Below are 21,896 nucleotides of genomic sequence, written 5' to 3'. Positions count from 1 at the left end.
CAGTGAGCCTCTGTTTCCTTCCCCCCTCCCCGCGGCACCCCGTTCGCCCGTAGCCGCCGCTCCACTGGTACTAGCACGCATCGCCGCCGACGAGCTCGCCTCCGTGGCCATCGCCACTGTCACGTGCGGCTGAACCTCGCATCGAGCTCCTAGAGCTCGTGTGAGCCTGAGCCACCACTAGCGCACCTCCCCGTGCTATGCAACTCCGGTTCCACTAACAACCGACTCCGTTGTCCGCCGGCGACGACCTAGCGCACGGCACCGGCCTTTTCAGCTCGCGCTCGTGCCGTAGATCGACGCGGAACCTTGCTCCCGTTCGAACGCAACCAACCGCCGTCGTTTTGGCCGCCGGACGGCGATTTCCGACCATCCCCGACGCGCGCCACCGCACGATTTGGTCGCCGGAGCTCTCTCCGGCGCCGACGCCGACGTGGCTCAGTGGCCCCCGCCCCTGGGTCGCTGACCCGTGGGCCCCTGGGGCCCGGCTGCCCTGTTGACTTTAGTCAACTGCTGACTGGGCAGGCCCAGGTGCCCCACTTTGACCAGTTGACTGAGGTCAACACTGACTGGGCCAGCTTCTGTCACAGACGTGTGGGCCCCCGCTCTGATAATTAGTTTAATAAACGTTTTTATAAAAACAAGTAACTATACTAGCCTAAACACTCACTGACATATGGGGCCCACCCCTCTAATTAGACTGTTAGTTTAGTTTAAATTACTGTTAGACTAACAGAGGCTGACATGTGGGTCCCACTGGACCCACAGGCCCGGTTTGACCCTGGTCAGCGAGTCTGTTGACTGCTGACGTCATCCCCACGCAATGCTGACGTCATATTCCTTTTCTGTTAATATAAATAATTTCAGAATATTGTTAAATCTTTCAAAAATCATATAAAATAATCCGTAGCTCGGATGAAAATGTTTTCTATATGAAAGTTGCTCAGAAAAATCCAACGAATCCGAATACGCGGTCCGTTCATTTGTCACATGCCTCTAGCATGCTGAACATGGAACTTTCCCCCTCTGGTCATCTGTCTGGCACAGGTCCGGAACCGGGAAAACATTCCCGGTTGAATTTCCCCCTTCACCTATTCGTGTAGACATACGTTAGGTCACACCTGACACGTCGTATTACCACGTTATGCTTTGTGATGCTATGTTTGCTCTGTATTTACTGTTTCTTCCCCCTCTCCTTCTCCGGTAGACTACGAGACCGACGCTGCTGCTACCCAGTTCGACTACGGAGTTGACGACCCCTCCTCCTTGCCAGAGCAACCAGGCAAGCCCCCCCCTTGATCACCAGATATCGCCTATTCTTCTCTATACTGCTTGCATTAGAGTAGTGTAGCATGTTACTGCTTTCCGTTAATCCTATCCTGATGCATAGCCTGTCATCGTTGCTACAGTTGTTACCCTTACCTGCTATCCTACTGCTTAGTATAGGATGCTAGTGTTCCATCAGTGGCCCTACACTCTTGTCCGTCTGCCATGCTATACTACTGGGCCGTGATCACTTTGGGAGGTGATCACGGGTATATACTATATACATTATATACATGACACATGTGGTGACTAAAGTCGGGTCGGCTCGAGGAGTACCCGCAAGTGATTCTGATGAGGGGGCTGAAAGGACAGGTGGCTCCATCCCGGTAGAGGTGGGCCTGGGTTCCTGACGGCCCCCGACTGTTACTTTATGGCGAAGCGACAGGGCAGGTTGAGACCACCTAGGAGAGAGTGGGCCTGGCCCTGGTCGGCGTTCGCAGATACTTAACACGCTTAACGAGATCTGGGTATTTGATCTGAGTCTGGCCATTTGGTCTATACGCACTAACCATCTACGCGGGAGTAGTTATGGGTATCCCGACGTCGTGGTATCAGCCGAAGCTCTTTTGACGTCAGCAACTGAGTGGCGCGCGCCGCATTGGACCGTAAGCTCGCGCTTGTATTAAGGGGGCTAGGTCTGCTTCCGGCCGCGTACGCAACGTGCAAGTGTGCATAGGGCGATGGGCCCAGACCCCTGCGCGCATAGGTTTAGACCGGCGTGCTGACCTCTCTGTTGAGCCTAGGTGGGGCTGCGACGTGTTGATCTTACGAGGCCGGGCATGACCCAGAAAAGTGTGTCCGGCCAAATGGAATCGAGCGTGTTGGGTTATGTGGTGCACCCCTGCAGGGAAGTTTATCTATTCGAATAGCCGTGTCCCTCGGTAAAAGGACGACCCGGAGTTGTACCTTGACCTTATGACAACTAGAACTGGATACTTGATAAAACACACCCTTCCAAGTGCCAGATATAACCCGGTGATCGCTCTCTAACAGGGCGACGAGGAGGGGATCGCCGGGTAGGATTATGCTATGCGATGCTACTTGGAGGACTTCAATCTACTCTCTTCTACATGCTGCAAGATGGAGATGACCAGAAGCGTAGTCTTCGACAGGACTAGCTATCCCCCTTTTATTCTGGCATTCTGCAGTTCAGTCCACTGATATGCCCCTTTACACATATACCCATGCATATGTAGTGTAGCTCCTTGCTTGCGAGTACTTTGGATGAGTACTCACGGTTGCTTTTCTCCCTCTTTTCCCCTTTCTATACCTGATTGACGCAACCAGATGCTGGAGTCCAGGAGCTAGAGTTCCCGAGGATGATTCTACATGGAGTTCGGCTTCGAGGAGTAGTTAGGAGGTCCCAGGCAGGAGGCCTTGCCCTTTCGATCGTTGCTACTTTTGTGCTAGCCTTCTTAAGGCAAACTTGTTTAACTTATGTCTTTACTCAGATATTGTTGCTTCTGCTGACTCGTCTATGATCGAGCACTTGTATTCGAGCCCTCGAGGCCCCTGGCTTGTATTATGATGCTTGTATGACTTATTTATGTTGTAGAGTTGTGTTGTGATATCTTCCCGTGAGTCCCTGATCTTGATCGTACACATTTGCGTGCATGATTAGTGTACGGTCGAATCGGGGGCGTCACAAGTTGGTATCAGAGCCGACTGCCTGTAGGAATCCCCCTTTCCAACTCCTTGGCCGAAGTCGAGTCTAGTCAGTGAAAAACTTTTACTAACATGGCTGTGTGGCTTACGGGCCCACGTCGCCATTGGGTGGTATTAGGATCTTTTACTCCTTGTCTATACTCTGGGACTCCGATCTCTCTTCTATTCGGGTTAAGTGAATTTTGCTAAATCTAACATTAGGATCTCGTTATCGCTTTCACCCGGAGAGTCCCTTATTACTGATGATCGTCTGCTGCACGTGAAGACCCTGAAGATACTCTCCGCTGATAACCCGAGAACTTGTGTTCATTGCTTTTGCAATTCCCTTCCATCGATAAACCCCTGTGGATAACCACGTATACTCGACATTCCTACAATGCTTCCCAGTTGATCTTGTTATTACAAGATACCCCGAAATTCTCTTTGCTGCTCCGAGAATCCTTTGAGCTTACTGCCTTGCTGTTCTTTGCCACATGAATACCACTATGGATAATTTCTAGCACTCACCGGATATTTGCTCATCCCCAGTTGATTCATGTATTTCACAAAAGTCTTCAAAATACTATTTGGACTTCCGAAATCCTGAGTAGCCTATTCCTCTTGAAATTCTTACTTGCTTGCATTATGGTTAATCCCATAAGTCTATAATCTTATTGGCATCTCTTGTCATTATCATTTTGAGTCCGTTGATTCAATTTGTTGCGAATGCTCGCATTCCTCAGTCGAATCCTAGAATTCATCCTTCCGGCTCAGATGTCATTTGAACAGGAGCTGGTTCTCGACTAATCAAATTACTGTCGATTGTATCCCTAAGGCTATTCAACTTATCCATCCCTAATCAGAGCATTGCTTCGGATCCCTTGATTTGGAAATCATAATTCCTTTGCCTTTGAGCTTTGAGTTAGTCAGTTGTTTCTATAATCTGATCTCCTAGCATTCTTCTTCCTCTAGTGGAGTACCGTTGCTCACGTCAGATCCCGTGTGGACCACCAGATCCTTTGTTGGATTTTATCCGACAGCGTCCTTCATATTCAATAAGCTGTGAGCTTTTCCTCGGATACATAATGCCTTTGGTAAATTGTATCCTCTGCTTTGTCAACCATGCTCTACTTTTGAGCTTGTGTTATTTACTCCTGAAGTTTGTAGTATATCTTTCTACGATGCCCCGATGGGTTGAACCTACGCCTTCCCTAATCCGTGTGAACCCGAAAGATTTCACGGGTCATACTTATCTGGTATTGCATCAGGTAAAAACTTTCAACAACTAATGTCATTCTCGAAATACGAGACCTTGAACCCTGTGTTCATGCCCATGGACACGATGTAGATCTTATCATTAAAAGCTTCTCTTAAAATAATTATTACCTTGGTATAAGTTCATCTTATATCTGGGATCTGGCCTTTTGCAATCGTGGTTCCGACCATGTTCTCCTTTAAACACCATTTCTCGTGCAAGTTTAAGCACTTGTCTTCTGCAAAGCAATACCCTAGTCCAACCTCTACCTTGATCTGTCGTCGAGTATTACCCCCTGGTATCTCGAGATTATCATGGAACTGCATAACTTCTTATGAGTTCTTCATCAAGTGCTACATTCTCACTGATTCCAATTTTTCACGGGCTCTGAATTATTAATCACGCAAAGACACCGATAACTGAACCGAGACCGCACTACGGTTCAACAACTCTTAGTAATCTTCTTTAAGTACGGGTTTGTACCCGATCACGGCCATTCCTAGCATGTTTGGCTATATCATTATCTTGATGATTTTAACTGTGCTACCTGGTCCTTATTCCCGGAGCACCACTTTCGACGATGAGCTAAGCTTACGTCGATTTTCCTCGTCATATCGTTTCACCTCGAACAACAAACTTGACCCCGAGTTTGTGTAGTATCTGTGGCTCCAATAATCTTTTGTTGCATCAGTCCTTTTGCTTGATGCAGTCGCTGATCAATTGCTTCTTCGTGGATCCCTCGACAACAAAATGTCGTGATCATCATCAACATTTTGACTCCTTCCAGGATATCAATGGAATTCTTGATGATAAGTGCCATCCTCGTTCCTTGGTAATTTGAGTTACCATCGACAACATCCTTACATTCCTTTCATCACAAACTTGATCATGTTATGGAGCTCCTTGCTAACCAGCTTATGTTATGTTCTACCTTGGAGTATTACCATCTTTTATGTCAAGGATATTGTGAGAATTTCTCCACCTCTTGAGAATTCTTGATATAGTAATACTTCTCGCCATCTCCATTTGTTTTCTGATCCCCGTGTTGTTTCTAACCGGAAAACTGACAATTGAACTATGATGTGCGACTTCAAAACTTCTAGCAACCCTATTGCTTTGAAGTTAATGGTCGATATTTCATTCTTAGACCATTGGTTATCGAATCACCGTTCTAACATTGATCATTCTACCTAAGCCCATATTTCGGGTGCACCTTTCAACCAATGTTTAATTGAGTATGTTTTCCTCGAGCATACCTCACTATATCATTTGATCTGACAAATGTTATCTCCTTGTTCACATAAGTGTGGAAATCCCTCGTTTTGGAAATCTCGAGCAATTGTCGCTGAGTCCATCAGCCACCCCCTCATCCTCTCCTTGGTTTAATGATGAACTCTTGTTTCGGAACTTGCTTTCATAGTTCATTTCCCGAGAATCTTACTATGTCATCCCATCTATTTGTGTTGCACTTTTCTTCTCAGACATCCTGAGTCTGAGGTATCCTGACACCAATCAGATCTGAATCTCGGTCAGATATGATGGTTGGAACATATTTCCAAGAGTTATAACATTGGCCTATTTATGACCCGGTAAGGTGATGATACCCAGCACACCTGGCGGGAGGACCTATTGTTATAAGTTTTCCCTTTTAGCAAGGTTAGCTATTCTTCCATGAGGAAATTATAAGACTTATTCTATAAGTTGTTCCTGATGGATCCTTTTTGTTTCCAAAGTCTGATCTTCACCTGTTGACCATGTCAATGCTATCTCGAAGCATGTCTATGGTACTCCGATTTTCAACAGGAACCTTTGAAGCACCATGCTAAACTTTCTTTTATCATTTATCCAAACACCGTTGTATGGGTAATGGCATGAAATTTCTCTCCTCTTTCCTAAAGGGTTTTCTACGTTATATCCCGACATGGATATCATGCTCTGCTTATCCTTGGGGAGAATATACCCTTGAAATATGTGTTTAAACACATTTTCCTTTCCATTGTTCTGTTTAATCTGATAATGATATTTTCCTTTCCATTCTTTTGTTTAACCCTTCTTGAGTTCTATATGATCTAAGCAGTAATATTCTCCTGCTTATGTAAACACCTCGGTGTACAAATCTGTCAGCAAGACCCTGTTACTATTGTTGATGACATCCCGGTAGCCACCGATGGACGAGAACTTTGCCTAATGGTCCGCCTCGTTTCAACGAGCAGGAAAATGGTTCTCTTCGTCCCTCGCCCTTGGTACTGACGATGTTGCTGACATATAACTGGCAGGCTACCCTCTGACATGCCTTGCTATCATGACCATGCAAGATGTCACTGCTCTTATAAAAAAAACCACATGGTGGGCCCATAACCCACAGTTCCACAGGATCGAAACCTGACTCTCTTGTACACCCCTGCTCCCAAGGTTATTCCTCACGCTTGGCTTCGTATGTAGTTCACGTGCCACCTTTCGTGAGATCATCAATTTTGGTATCAGACACAATACTTATTCCCGTTGCTCTGAACCCTTCAGGCATCGAACGATTGCCTGCCCGCTCGAAACTTCCCCAAGATACCTCCTTACTTTGCTCTCGATATTGTCTTAAATTTCCATTCGAGAGTTACTTTCCGCCACCTTCCCCGATGTTATCAACCAGATAGTCATCCTTCCAGAGGTTCGTTCCCCCGGAATACCCACCCTTTATTTCTTTCGTAAGATCGATGGAATTCCCAAGGAAAGGATGTCGGCTTCATCATGATGAACTGAAGCAGAGAAATGAAGACCTCAAGTAATGGATCGACCTCTTCGAGAAGAACAACCAAGACCGAGAAGATCCGTTAGATTTTTTTCGTGACCCAATCCCTTCCCCCCTTACTCCCCTCCTAAATCTCGGGACGAGATTTCTTGTAGTGGAGGAGAATTGTGACACCCGGATAATCAAGCTACAGTAACCTCTGCTAATAATGCCACGTCACCTCAATTACTATTGCTAATCTCGCGTTAGTTAGAAACTGATTCAAATTCAAGTATGAATTAAAGTCAAAACAATTAAAGTTTTCAACAATTAAAACTAAAATGTTCGGATTGAACCAAATAATGCATAGGCAATTATGGTGGAGAAACCAAACCTTTATAAAATATTTAAATACTATTAGATGGTAAAACATCAGGGAAAACTATTATTTAAATACTTTTAAATATTAAATAATTATGAAACTATTTTAGTTTGGGTAGCAAGTTAATGTGGCCGTGGCATATTTGGTAACAACAAATTAGGTGCCATTTTGGTATTTTGCTAAAACAAAATAAAAGAGAAACTAGAAATAAAACAGAAAAGAAAAATAAATAAAAAGTAAAAAGAAAGCAAAAGAAAAGAAACCCCCCGGCTCCCCAAGGGCCTTGGCCCACTGGCCCAGCTGGCCGGCTAGCCCAGCCCAGCCCAGCCAGCCCAACTCCCCCTCCCCGGTCGTGTTCCCTGTTCCAGCGACCGCATCGCTACAGGGGCGAGACCCCGCCGGATCACCTCGCCGGCATCACCGCGAGAGGATAAGGCCTCCACCTCCCGCGACGCCTCGGGCACCTCCACTCCCCTCTCTCTCTCCCTCTCTCTCTCTCGCTTGCGCTCTCTCCCCTCCTCGTCCGCCTGGGCCGCGCCTCTCCGTCACCGCTCACCGCACTCCACCGCGGCCACCGGCCGACCTTTGCCTCGCCGACGTGCCCCAAGGCTCTGCCTCGACCTCCTCATCCTCCCCGCCGAGCCACGCGGACCGGGACAGCCCCGCAGCACCACCGCGACCTCTTCTTCCTCCTCTGCCCCGACCCCGGCCGTCGTCGATTCGCTCCACCGAGCCTCCCCCGAGCCCATGATTGCACACCTGCAGGCTCCCAGTGAGCCTCTGTTTCCTTCCCCCTCCTTGCGGCACCCCGTTCGCCCGTAGCCGCCGCTCCACTCGTACTAGCACGCATCGCCGCCGACGAGCTCGCCTCCGTGGCCATCGCCATTGTCACGTGCGACTGAACCTCGCATCGAGCTCCTAGAGCTCGTGTGAGCCTGAGCCACCACTAGCGCGCCTCCCCGTGCTGTGCAACTCCGGTTCCACTGACAACCGACTCCGTTGTCCGCCGGCGACGACCTAGCGCACGGCACCGGCCTTTTCAGCTCGCGCTCGTGCCGTAGATCGATGCGGAACCTTGCTCCCGTTCGAACGCAACCAACCGCCGTCGTTTTGGCCGCCGGACGGCGATTTCCGACCATCCCCGACGCGCGCCACCGCGCGATTTGGTCGCCGGAGCTCTCTCCGGCGCCGACGCCGACGTGGCTCAGTGGCCCCCGCCCCTGGGTCGCTGACCCGTGGGCCCCTGGGGCCCGGCTGCCCTGTTGACTTTAGTCAACTGCTGACTGGGCAGGCCCCAGCCACTGACTGGTGGGCCCAGGTGCCCCACTTTGACCAGTTGACTGAGGTCAACACTGACTGGGCCAGCTTCTGTCACAGACATGTGGGCCCCCGCTCTGATAATTAGTTTAATAAACGTTTTTATAAAAACAAGTAACTATACTAGCCTAAACACTCACTGACATATGGGGCCCACCCCTCTAATTAGACTGTTAGTTTAGTTTAAATTACTGTTAGACTAACAGAGGCTGACATGTGGGTCCCACTGGACCCACAGGCCCGGTTTGACCCTGGTCAGCGAGTCTGTTGACTGCTGACGTCATCCCCACGCAATGCTGACGTCATATTCCTTTTCTGTTAATATAAATAATTCCAGAATATTGTTAAATCTTTCAAAAATCATATAAAATAATCCGTAGCTCGGATGAAAACTTTTTCTATATGAAAGTTGCTTAGAAAAATCCAATGAATCCGAATACGCGGTCCGTTCATTTGTCACATGCCTCTAGCATGCTGAACATGGAACTTTCCCCCTCCGGTCAACTGTGTGGCACAGGTCCGGAACCGGGAAAACATTCCCGGTTGAATTTCCCCCTTCACCTATTCGTGTAGACATACGTTAGGTCACACCCGACACGTCGTATTACCACGTTATGCTTTGTGATGCTATGTTTGCTTTATATTTACTGTTTCTTCCCCCTCTTCTTCTCCGGTAGACTACGAGACCGACGCTGCTGCTACCCAGTTCGACTACGGAGTTGACGACCCCTCCTCCTTGCCAGAGCAACCAGGCAAGCCCCCCCCCCTTGATCACCAGATATCGCCTATTCTTCTCTATACTGCTTGCATTAGAGTAGTGTAGCATGTTACTGCTTTCCGTTAATCCTATCCTGATGCATAGCCTATCATTGTTGCTACAGTTGTTACCCTTACCTGCTATCCTACTGCTTAGTATAGGATGCTAGTGTTCCATCAGTGGCCCTACACTCTTGTCCGTCTGCCATGCTATACTACTGGGCCGTGATCACTTTGGGAGGTGATCACGGGTATATACTATATACATTATATACATGACACATGTGGTGACTAAAGTCGGGTCGGCTCGAGGAGTACCCGCAAGTGATTCTGATGAGGGGGCTGAAAGGACAGGTGGCTCCATCCCGGTAGAGGTGGGCCTGGGTTCCTGACGGCCCCCGACTGTTACTTTGTGGCGAAGCGACAGGGCAGGTTGAGACCACCTAGGAGAGAGGTGGGCCTGGCCCTGGTCGGCGTTCGCGGATACTTAACACGCTTAACGAGATCTGGGTATTTGATCTGAGTCTGGCCATTTGGTCTATACGCACTAACCATCTACGCGGGAGTAGTTATGGGTATCCCGACGTCGTGGTATCAGCCGAAGCTCTTTTGACGTCAGCAACTGAGTGGCGCGCGCCGCATTGGACCGTAAGCTCGCGCTTGTATTAAGGGGGCTAGGTCTGCTTCCGGCCGCGTACGCAACGTGCAGGTGTGCATAGGGCGATGGGCCCAGACCCCTGCGCGCATAGGTTTAGACCGGCGTGCTGACCTCTCTGTTGAGCCTAGGTGGGGCTGCGACGTGTTGATCTTACGAGGCCGGGCATGACCCAGAAAAGTGTGTCCGGCCAAATGGGATCGAGCGTGTTGGGTTATGTGGTGCACCCCTGCAGGGAAGTTTATCTATTCGAATAGCCGTGTCCCTCGGTAAAAGGACGACCCGGAGTTGTACCTTGACCTTATGACAACTAGAACTGGATACTGAATAAAATACACCCTTCCAAGTGCCAGATACAACCCGGTGATCGCTCTCTAACAGGGCGACGAGGAGGGGATCGCCGGGTAGGATTATGCTATGCGATGCTACTTGGAGGACTTCAATCTACTCTCTTCTACATGCTGCAAGATGGAGATGGCCAGAAGCGTAGTCTTCGACAGGACTAGCTATCCCCCTTTTATTCTGGCATTCTGCAGTTCAGTCCACTGATATGCCCCTTTACACATATACCCATGCATATGTAGTGTAGCTCCTTGCTTGCGAGTACTTTGGATGAGTACTCACGGTTGCTTTTCTCCCTCTTTTCCCCTTTCTATACCTGATTGTCGCAACCAGATGCTGGAGTCCAGGAGCTAGAGATCCCGAGGATGATTCTACATGGAGTTCGGCTTCGAGGAGTAGTTAGGAGGTCCCAGGCAGGAGGCCTTGCCCTTTCGACCGTTGCTACTTTTGTGCTAGCCTTCTTAAGGCAAACTTGTTTAACTTATGTCTGTACTCAGATATTGTTGCTTCCGCTGACTCGTCTATGATCGAGCACTTGTATTCGAGCCCTCGAGGCCCCTGGCTTGTATTATGATGCTTGTATGACTTATTTATGTTGTAGAGTTGTGTTGTGATATCTTCCCGTGAGTCCCTGATCTTGATCGTACACATTTGCGTGCATGATTAGTGTACGGTCGAATCGGGGGCGTCACACTCGCACATAATTGTTCAAGATCAGATTGGATGGAATATTCAGAATGAAATATGCAGAGTAACAGATCTAGCAAAGCTGCGCCATCGCCTGTTGCCACCTCCTCCCCGCCCCGAGCCGGCCGCCCCGGCCATGGAAGGAGGGGATGCTGTACGCAGGTACTCCTCCCTTCGCGTTCTGCTCGTGACGGAGAGGGAGTAATGACAATTCTCCTGGACAAAATTCGGAGGGGAAAAGAAGTTGAACAGTCATTAGAGATTGATATATCGACTGGACCAAACTACTCTGACAGTTCCAACAAGCATGATAGTAATAACAATACTACTAAGTCTGTAACTACTCTAAGTCTCTGAGAGGGTCACCTCGGAACCACATGAAACATTCTTGTCATCTTCATGCCTAAGGTAATTATCAGTGGATATGAAATAGAAGAATAACAAAAGACACAGTAAGCACTCCCCAACTAGTTATTAGTTTGCTGGAGAAGAGATTCTCTCTTCAGCCCAGGTGACATGCCATGAAACATGCGGCACATTGACTTCATTCTAACTACGGTGATGTCTTCTAAATTTTTATTTTCCCTTTTTTTAGTGGGAGACAATATTGAAATATTCTTCTGAAGCCGCAGTTGAGACCTATGAAGAAATAGCTATTATCATACCAAGGTTGAAAATACCGACCATTTATGTTATTAGAAACTCGAGATGAGTTCTTAATGACTATCTTCTTTGGCTATGCAGAGGACGACGTACTGTTGAGCTTCATCTTTCATTTCTGCGACTCCATGGACAAGCTGATGATATTAAAATCCAATATAGTAGCATCATTCTCCTTTTTGTTTTACCCAAGGTTATGTGTGTACTGTAATTATTGTGATATTGTGTTGGTTGATGCTAGATATGTAAGTAATTCGATTGCATGGTTGTGCTTTGCAGCCAGACAGTCCTCATACCTTTGCGGTTGTCACTCTTGATCCGCCAATCCGTAAAGGCAGAACATTGTACCCTAACATTGTCATTCAGGTTATGTGACGCAAAATTTGCTCGTAATGTTTAGGTGTTATGTTTGGTTTGGCAACTTGGTTACAGTGTTTGTTTTGCTGGATAATATAGCAATTGTTTGACTCTTTCCCTTATTCTTTGACAGTTTATGACAGAGATAATAGTCGAAACAGATTTGAATTTAAGCAGAGATCTTCTGGCCAAAAAATACAAAGATAAGTTGGAGGAATCTTATATGGTGAACATTTTGCTACTTTGAAATATTATTTGTTAATACTTATGTTGATGTGCTCAAAATGGAACCAGATATCATGTTGAAATCATAAAATATATTCCCTCCGTTCACTATTATATGATGTTTTAGATATTTTAATATGGACTACATATGTACTGAGATGAGTGAGCAAACACACTAAAATGCGTCTATATACATCCGAACCAGAAAAAAGTTAGAACATCTTATAATTTGGAACGGAAGGAATACATGGCAATATGCAGAGACAAGTTTGTTAGTACAGAAAACTCCACCAGGAGTGTTCTGCATGGTCTGAGATAGGAAGAGATTCTCTGAGCCACCAGCGACTTCTTTCTAATAGAAAATTGAATCCCCCTTTTGTGTTTTGTTAATAATCACATTCAACCTTTCATCAAACTTGAACTGGATTTGAAAACGAGGCTTAAGTTAGGCTAAGCTGGCAATTTCCTTCGTTCCTAAAAGAACACCATTTAAATATTATTTTACTTGCATATGAAAATAATAACACCACATGGTTTTTGAGATGGATTGTACTAATTTATTCCCAAATACTCCCTCCTTTCTGGTTTAGAAGGCCTACGCATATCCCTAGGTCGACAATTCAAGCACTGTAATTTAAATCCTTTGTCACAAAAGTTATACCATTAGAGAATATAACATTTGAAGTTTGGTGAGATTATCGATCTAGGGATACGTGTGGGCCTTTTAAACCAGAAAGGAGGTAGTATGCCTCTACGGACTAGCCCATTACAGAATGGGTAAATTTGGTGGATATTTATGGGAAGGCTTATTACCAAACCTGTCTACTGTGTACGAGGTTCTGTTATAAACTGGCGCTTGCCTTTTTGAACTAGTTTGTACGTAATTCTTACTTAACTTATTCTTATCTACTGACAGTTCCTTGGGTCTGGTAAATCCTATTGTGTTAAATCAACTAATTTCATCCGCAAAAAATAAATAAATAAAAACCAACTAACTTACACAAGCGTTCGATTCATCCTTAGGGTCCAATACATGAGGTATTCACCAAAGTCCTTTGTGGCCTATCTGGTGCCAAAGTCACAAGGCCGGGTTCTTACAGAACTTGCCAAGGTGAATATGCAGTTAAAACATCTCTGAAATCTGAACATGGACTTCTGTATCCACTTGAAAAGGGTTTTCTTCTTTCTGCCGGAGCCCCCTATGCTCATTTTTTATGAAGAGGTATTACTTTTTCCTTATGCTAGAAATTGATACCGTCCCTCCGTGCATTGCTGAAAGGATATATCATTTTACTACTATTTGATGTAGGTTGAGTTTGTTGGGTTTGGAAGTTACCGCCGTGAGGGCGCCGGTAAATCAGATCGCTATTTGGACCTCCTTGTCAAGCGAAAAAATGGCCAAGAGCATATCTTCAGAAATATCCAAAGGAATGAATACTTTAACCTTTTCAACTTCGTCAAGTATGTGCCTGTCTGTTGGCTTCAACATCCTTCTTTCTTTCTATATACTTAAGCGCTATAAGCATCTTCATTTTTGTATGGGAAATTTGCAGTGGAAAGCAGTTGAAAACAATGAACCTTGGGGACGAGCAAAGTGATGAGGTAGATTGCCTCGTGTTGGCATGTTTGCTTGATGCTGTCAATTTAATCCTGTCATTAAGTCCCTCCACATACTTGTGTTATTTATTCCTTCACGCCAGGATGACGAAGATTTTCATTTCTTTATGGGTGGCGGAGGATCTTCTACTGATGATTATTCTAGTGGGGACTGTTGGTTGATCTCGGCTCTGACCAGGTAAAAAGTAACGTTAAGGGGATGGGCCACCAACCAACGTAGGTGGCTGTGACCCCAACAGAATCGCCCTGATTGGGGGCACCTCTAACCGACAGATGGTTTTGGTCCCCTGTTGCCATCACACATATAAAGGGTAGGGCCTGGATACCTATGACGAGTGAGTTCAGGTACATGATATCCAGCCCTTAATTCCCGCAAACCCTACCGATCTAGGGGTGTGCTGAAGCAATGGGAAGGCCGTTTCCATCGCCGGCCACCGCAAGGCTGTGTCGGCGGCTTCCCGCTGCCACCGGCGAAGCTCCTGGATGAGCTGCTGCCTCTCCACTACTACATCATCACGGTGCCACTGTTGCTGCTCATCCTCGCCACTGGAGATCATGAGCTCCACTGTGCCTGCATAGAACAAGCCTGTAAGATCTCACGAACCCCTCTGTTAATCATATCCTGGTGATCTAATGCTAGGCAAATGGTCCTATTGCAATAAACCTAAAGCCTTATTTCTAACATTGGTATCCTGAGCTAGTTTAATGCCTAGATTAGATCCCAAATCAAGTTTAAGGATGATCTGTTCAAGTTGATAGTCATTATACGTCCTAATGCTTTATGTATAAGACTACTGCCCTCTGATAAGTTAATGATCTAGGATTGAAGTAAATTGTTTTCGTTAAAGCCATAATTGCTACGGGTTAGTGCTGATTGGATAATGGTCATGTTCTCTCTATTCGGTTAATGTAGTCATGCTTCCGCATTAGGTGTATCTTTAATTAGCACCTGTTTACACCCGCTTTGACAATCAGAAGGAAAAGGGGATCAAGAATGCATAATCAAGATTAATTCCCCAACTTTCAGAAACCCTAGCCATCAAATCCATAAATTTTTTGTAACAAGAATTAAAGAAAGGGGAATGGATCTGGGGGCTCACCATATGACGCCGCATCGATGTCCCCACCCTCCGGGGTCCGCACGGCCGACGCCGCGCGCGGACGTCGGTGCTGCGACGACGCTGTCCCTCGAGCCACCGTGCGGGATGAATCGATCCGGCCCCTTTCTTCCTGCTTATGGACGTGTGCGTCGCATGGCCGTCGTGTCTTGCACGCCTCCGTCACCTCGAAAGGGTCGCGCCGCCGCTCGCGTGTGTGGCCGTCCCCGCCGTCCCCTAAAGCCGCGGTGGCCGGCGAGTCCCTCCCCACCGGACGAACTGTCGGGCGCGCGCGGACGCAGAGGCCTCGTTCGACGGCAAAGCGCGCGGGATCCAATCCGCTGTACGCTTGGCCGGCGAGCAGAGCTGCCGCGCCGCCATGGCTGGCGAGCTCCCCGGGCCGCCGCTGTTGTCGCCGCTCTCTACGGGAGCGTAAAGATCGGGGGAGGAGGAGACAAATGTGCTAGGGTTCCCACCGGCAGTTGTTTTGTTCTGGCTGGGGATGATCCGGGCCGTCGACTAGATCGAACGGCTTAGATCGGCGCGGATCAGCTGCTGGACCTTTGAGCAGATAACGGGCCAAATCTGACCATGGGCTGAGGCCCAGTTTGTCTAAACCCCGGAGAGTTTTTCGTTTTCTCTGAGAACTTTTCTCCTGGGCTGAAACAATAAAAGTCTGCCGTGGGTTTCGTGGGCCAAATTTGATGTCCTATGTATTCTCATTTTATTCAGTGCTTCTCTGTATTATTTTGATTCTCTAAAGATCTTGCACTGTTTAAAATGAAAATAGATAGAAAATTATGTTTTATGTTTACGGAATTGAAAGGAGCCAACAAGAAATTTTATTTGGTATTTTTGACACATGAAATTTAATGTTGAGTATCATTTTAAATATCAATTGATATTGAAAATTAATGTTGTCAAATTGATATTTAATCTGAGAATGATATGGCCAATATGTATGATGAAGAATTCATGCTTTTCTAGTTTTCCAGTGCATTTGATTGGGTTTAATTATTATTATTTTCAAATAAATTTTATGCATTGTTTTACATTAGAAAATGCATGAATATAAAGGGGGATATAGTGCTATAAGATTAATGTTGATGCCATTTCTTTTATAGCATTTTAATGTTAAATTATGGATAGTATGATATGATGTTTTTTTAGCATGATAATGTGTTACTCTCTGAAGTTTATGGTTTTCTGTTCGGAGATTTTATTTGATCGTGAAGTTTATGTTGTGATCATCTCTTATAAGTTGAGACTATCTTAAGGAAATGTTAGTGACCGCGTGGTTCGGATTTTCCGCATCGCACTACGCGGTCTAATGATGATGAGCCATAATGCTAAAGTATTATGTCAGGTGCATTTTATGTCTTTTGGCATGCACTGACAGAAGGTGATGGAGGCTTGGCATGATGATTCACTGAACAAGAATATTTAGGGAATTTTAATGTCATATCATGGTCATAAGTTGTCATTTATTGACTATTAAAAGTTTACCAAATGTTATTATTTGGTGAAAGCATGGTGTAATATCCAAATTTTGTTTGGAGAATGTTTGTGATGTCATTATACAGAGGATGTCAATTTATTGTTTACTCCGTGAAATGAAATGCCATGATGAGAATGTTCAAAATGAATGATACTTTTGTTATCATGTCATCTGGGTATTTAATGATAAACTTGACAAGTTTTATTGATGTTCTTGAAATTATGATGTCAAAGTTTAATGCAAGATGATCAGTGATAAATTATTGAATCCATGTGTTTGATAAAACATTGGGTTGCATCATGTATATATGCTTTATGATAATGTTTGCTATTAATTTAGTGAATGTGTTTACTGGTGATTATGTGATTTTAAGTTTTCCTAGTCACAGTGAACACATGAAGTTTTATTGAAAATTAATGTTGTCAAATTGACTATTAAAAGTTTACCAAATGTTATTATTTGGTGAAAGCATGGTGTAATATCCAAATTTTGTTTGGAGAATGTTTGTGATGTCATTATACAGAGGATGTCAATCTATTGTTTACTCTGTGAAATGAAATGCCATGATGAGAATGTTCAAAATGAATGATACTTTTGTTATCATGTCATCTGGGTATTTAATGATAAACTTGACAAGTTTTATTGATGTTCTTGAAATTATGATGTCAAAGTTTAATGCAAGATGATCAGTGATAAATTATTGAATCCATGTGTTTGATAAAACATTGGGTTGCATCATGTATATATGCTTTATGATAATGTTTGCTATTAATTTAGTGAATGTGTTTACTGGTGATTATGTGATTTTAAGTTTTCCTAGTCACAGTGAACACATGAAGTTTTGATTATGATTTATGGTATATGACATTATTCTGACCAACGTTGAATATTGTCATGTCCCATTCTTGAATGGATAATATTCTTTTTCATTTTCAACCCAACGGTGATGCGGATTAGAACACGATTAGCTTGTTTTGATTTAGATCATTCAAGTTTTATTATGTTGATGTTTAAATAATGATGCTCATAAAGTGAATGCCCTTGTTTCTGTAATGGACCTCAAAATTGAGTTCATTTATCAGAACGGGCTGATCTTCACAAATGGAAGGAAAGGACTCTCTTTCGTGAGAGTTTTGACTTTTATCATGCACCCAGAGTTCCTATTGTGAATTCTGTCGAAGAGAGGGAAAAGTATGACATAGAAACTATGAAATGAGCAAAGTCGAACCGATGTTGACTCCTTATCATGAAGCATACCATCTCCTCTGAGATAAAGAACGCAATTCCCTTCTTATATATGCGAATGTGTACTTGGCCTCCATTGAGGAACACTTTAGAGATATTTTACCCGTTGAAGACGGGCTTTAAGGGGTTTTGCTACGAGGACAATAAAGAATAAAGCGTTAGATGACATTTTGTGTATTCATGTGAACCTTTTTGTTCTTCTTAATGCAACATTTTGATGATGATCTTACCATGTGGTGAGAATATTTATGAATGAATTATTTGTAATAAAAATATGTGCCATGTCACTCTTAAGATGTAAGTGAATAATGAGACCTCGTCGAAATTGTGGTCATGTTTACCACATTTCGAAAGGGGGAATGGATGTCTCATTGAATATCGAAAATGATGAATGTGTTAATTCTCCGAGTAGGATGGAACCAACGGGAAGTCTTATTTTGGAGAATGAATTATTATAGTGAATGAAAGATCATATGAATGTCTTGACTCTTTTTTATGAGAATTACATGTACTTGCTCCCTTATGAGAATTATGAAGCACACATGAATGTTAAAGTGACAAGCTTGCTAATCTAAAGTTGATTATGATGTAACTCGTGGTGATATTTCTGACCAACGTCGTTTATAATCACGTGTCACATTTCACTCAAGTGGAAAGTTTGTCACGTGGCTCATGGTTATATTTCTGACCAACGTCGTTTTATAATCATGTGTCGCAACTCATGAAGTTCTTTTCCATCTTCTGCCCAACGGTGTTGTGGTTTAGAGCTGAGATGATAGTCATCAAGATTTTGGATTTATCTTGGAGCGTATGAACATGAATCTGAAGGATAACTCCATTAGATCTTTGTTCATATGCATCGGGCAAGTTGAGCACAAATTCCTAATGCAACACTTAGTGTTGAACGTTACAACTTCCCTGTGATTGGTAATGTGTGTGAATGATCATCTTAGCGCCTTGTTGCCATATAAGATGAAAATTATGAGCTCTAATGATGTAACTCGGTAGAGTTTTCTCAGTGCATTGTTGCGACGCTTGTGCTATTATTTATAACATGCTTTTGTGTTGGCTTAGTTAAAAAAATGTATGACTCAACTGTAAGGTTTCGTTATGAAGATAAAGTTGACATAAGACATGTTGTTCAAAGAAACACAATTATGAGATAATATAAGCGTTGGGACACTCATACCATAAGTCGAGGGGGAGTAAGCGCACTACCTTGTGAAGATGGAATATTTTTGGCGAGCCAAGAAATTTCGATCTTCTATTTATGAGTATGAGTTTTGGTGATGCCTCATATTTTGCTTGTATTGAGTTTCATCAAGATATTGGTCCAAAAGGAGTATAAGTATTATTATGATGACATACATGAGTAGAGTACGAAAGAAAATAAAATGATTATGTACTAGTACTCTACCTCACCTGCTATTAAAGTTAAGGGCGATAAAAGTGGACATCTTAGTGTCCAAGGAACCATTATGAACTGATCAGATAATGTTGGTTTCTTATGCTTCAGTTGTCAGAAGCAATATAAGTATTCAAGTACGAATGTGCTCTATTTATTATCGGGATAATTGGCAAAATACAAGTTCAGAAATGGACCACTGGAAAAGCCGCCAAAAGTCTTGCACATATGCAAGGCAATAAAGTTTACATGCTCATTAATAAGAAGTTTGATAACCTCGATATCCTGGGTTATTCATACATTGGTTCTACGAGATGTGTGGATATTAAAGTTTCCACGTTATGTTACATCCTCACTCTCGCACATGGAGCTTTATCGTGAAAAAGCTCCATAATGACACTGATGGCATTAGAAATAATGCACTTAATTATGTGGCATGTTAAGAGGCTACTGATCAGGTTGTATGTCAAGAAATTTTATTCCCGAAATTATGGTGGCAGACAACTTTTTTTTAACCACCTACTGCACTATGAACACGCAGTTTTCTATGCGAGTAACAACAAGTTTAATGGTATTGCCAAGACCATTAACAATATGTTTAGCGTTGTGAAAGATAGAATCCAGGATCAAGCTATGGAAGTTGAGCGTACGAGTACGATTGAATGTTTTACGGATCCGTTTATTGAAGGCTTACCACCCAATTGTATGATTATGTTGCTAGCATGGGTTGTTGTAAAGCCTTTTGATCCTGGAAGCAAGGACCTTCTAAATAAACCACTCCCTTTAAGAAATATGTTTTCCATTTTGAAGTAGGCTGATGTATTATAAGTATTGAGGTTCAATGGCATTTCATTGGCTGTTGTAACACCTTACTTTTATATATTATTTCTATGGAGAATGGACGAATAAAGTTGAGCCTAATGATCAAGGGGGAGAATGTTGGTTGATCTCGGCTCTGACCGGGTAAAAAGTAACGTTAAGGGGATGGGCCACGAACCAATGTACGTGGCTGTGACCCCAACAGAATCGCCCTGATCGGGGGCACCTCTAACCGACAGATGGTTTTGGTCCCCTGTTGCCATCACACATATAAAGGGTAGGGCCTGGATACCTATGACAAGTGAGTTCACGTACATGATCTCCAGCCCCTTAATTCCCGCAAACCCTACCGATCTAGGGGTGTGCTGAAGCAATGGGAAGGCCGTTTCCATCGCCGGCCACCGCAAGGCTGTGCCGGCGGCTTCCCGCTGCCACCGGCGAAGCTCCTGGATGAGCTGCTGCCTCTCCACTACTACATCATCACGGTGCCACTGTTGCTGCTCATCCTCGCCACTGGAGATCATGGGCTCCGCTGTGCCTGCATAGAACAAGCCTGTAAGATCTCACGAACCCCTCTATTAATCATATCCTGGTGATCTAATGCTAGGCAAATGGTCCTATTGCAATAAACCTAAAGCCTTATTTCTAACAGGGACGAATCAGAATCTAGTCAAAGTGGGGGCGAAAAGGAGGTAATTATATTTATTGCTTGCTCTCGCAAGCCTTAAATGTGAAGCTACTATGCCAATAATCTCTTGCTAATTGTTTTTCTTTTCCTTTCTATAAATCATCCGAGAAGGAAGCCGGTAGGGGCGGCGAAGGTTCAAAGAAAAGGAAGTGGAAGAAGAAACACGCGACGTACCGTTGGCACAGAATGAGCTGGCGAGGGTTCCGTGTCCGATGACGAGTCACACTAGACTCTAGTGCTCTGGGGACGATGGAGGTATCTGTCTGTTGGTTACTGATGCAGAGTTTGGCCTTTGAAATCATGCATGCATCCCAGCTTGCGCTGGAGCTGATAATTGATTTTCCGATATGCTTTTTTTCAGAGGAAGAAACCAAGAGCAGTTGAGAAGAGGAGGGAAATTCAGTATCACATGCTCGAAACACGACAGTGCGCAGAGCAATTACTACGGAACATAAGATTGTTAGCTCTGTGTATAAGCATGGTACGTATATCTGAGTGAGATTGGGTTATGACATATGCCATACCCAATTTATGATTTCAACTATGGAAGAGAACATCATTGCTATTGTCCAGCCCTGGACCCGGTTTCAGAGGTACTCACCTTACCTCACCGGTTCCACATGCGTGTGCATGGCCTACGGCTGGAAAGGAGCCGCCATTTCTTATCTTCCCCGCGGTACGCCGCGATCTCTTTCCTTCTTTGCACCTCGGACGTACGTAGACGGTTACCTCACTGATATCATGGCGTGGGCGTGGCCTACGACTCGAAAGGACCAGTCCTTCCATATCTCGCCCAGGACGCACCGCGATCTCTTTCCTTCCTTGCGAGAGCGCCAGCCTACCCCTGAGAGAGAGTGAAAAATCGCCATGGTTATACTCATCATTTTTCTCCATGTGTCCGATGAGACCAATGATCGAACCGTCTATATATGCGTGCTCCGTTCCACTCGCATTCTCATATGACCTTCTCCATTCTCGAACTGCAAAGCGAGGAGGCACAGCTCCGGTTATAGTCATGGCCGCCACGGATGCCGTGGCGTGCCACCCTTCAAGGAGCGCCGGCGTGGCCAGGTGCTTTCCTCGGAGCACTGGCTTTCGGTCGGAGTGGCCGAGCAGCTGCGCCTGCGCGGTGCTCACCATCAAAGGCGGCCTCGCTTCTCTTCCACTCTACCAACAGCCACGTCTCCCCCGCGACCATGGCG

General features: G+C 44.9%; 1 protein-coding gene across 1 annotated transcript; it reads right to left on the bottom strand.

Annotated features, from left to right (window-relative positions):
• Positions 1 to 14,042: 14,042 nt before the first annotated feature.
• LOC123076160 (uncharacterized) lies at positions 14,043 to 21,588 on the bottom strand. Its single transcript, XM_044498551.1, has 3 exons — positions 21,499 to 21,588; positions 15,043 to 15,502; positions 14,043 to 14,513 (listed from the first exon to the last, which is right to left on the bottom strand). Exons 1-3 carry the CDS (start codon positions 21,586 to 21,588, stop codon positions 14,284 to 14,286), a joined length of 780 nt encoding a protein of 259 aa, XP_044354486.1. The 3' UTR covers positions 14,043 to 14,283.
• Between the last annotated feature and the right edge of the window lie 308 nt (positions 21,589 to 21,896).

The sequence above is a fragment of the Triticum aestivum genome, chromosome 3D (assembly GCF_018294505.1).
Source record: "Triticum aestivum cultivar Chinese Spring chromosome 3D, IWGSC CS RefSeq v2.1, whole genome shotgun sequence".
In the NCBI taxonomy this organism is placed as follows: Eukaryota; Viridiplantae; Streptophyta; class Magnoliopsida; order Poales; family Poaceae; genus Triticum; species Triticum aestivum.
Note: the sequence above shows the minus strand (reverse complement) of the source record. Positions and strands in the feature narration are given on the sequence as shown.

Coding starts and splice junctions, on each gene's coding strand:
- LOC123076160 (XM_044498551.1), bottom strand. CDS start 21,588: ATGGAGAAAAATGATGAGTATAACCATGGCGATTTTTCACTCTCTCTC. Junction 15,503..21,498: donor AAGGAAGGAAAGAGATCGCG/GTGCGTCCTGGG, acceptor TGGGAACCCTAG/CACATTTGTCTCCTCCTCCC. Junction 14,514..15,042: donor CATCGATGCGGCGTCATATG/GTGAGCCCCCAG, acceptor TGTTCTATGCAG/GCACAGTGGAGCTCATGATC.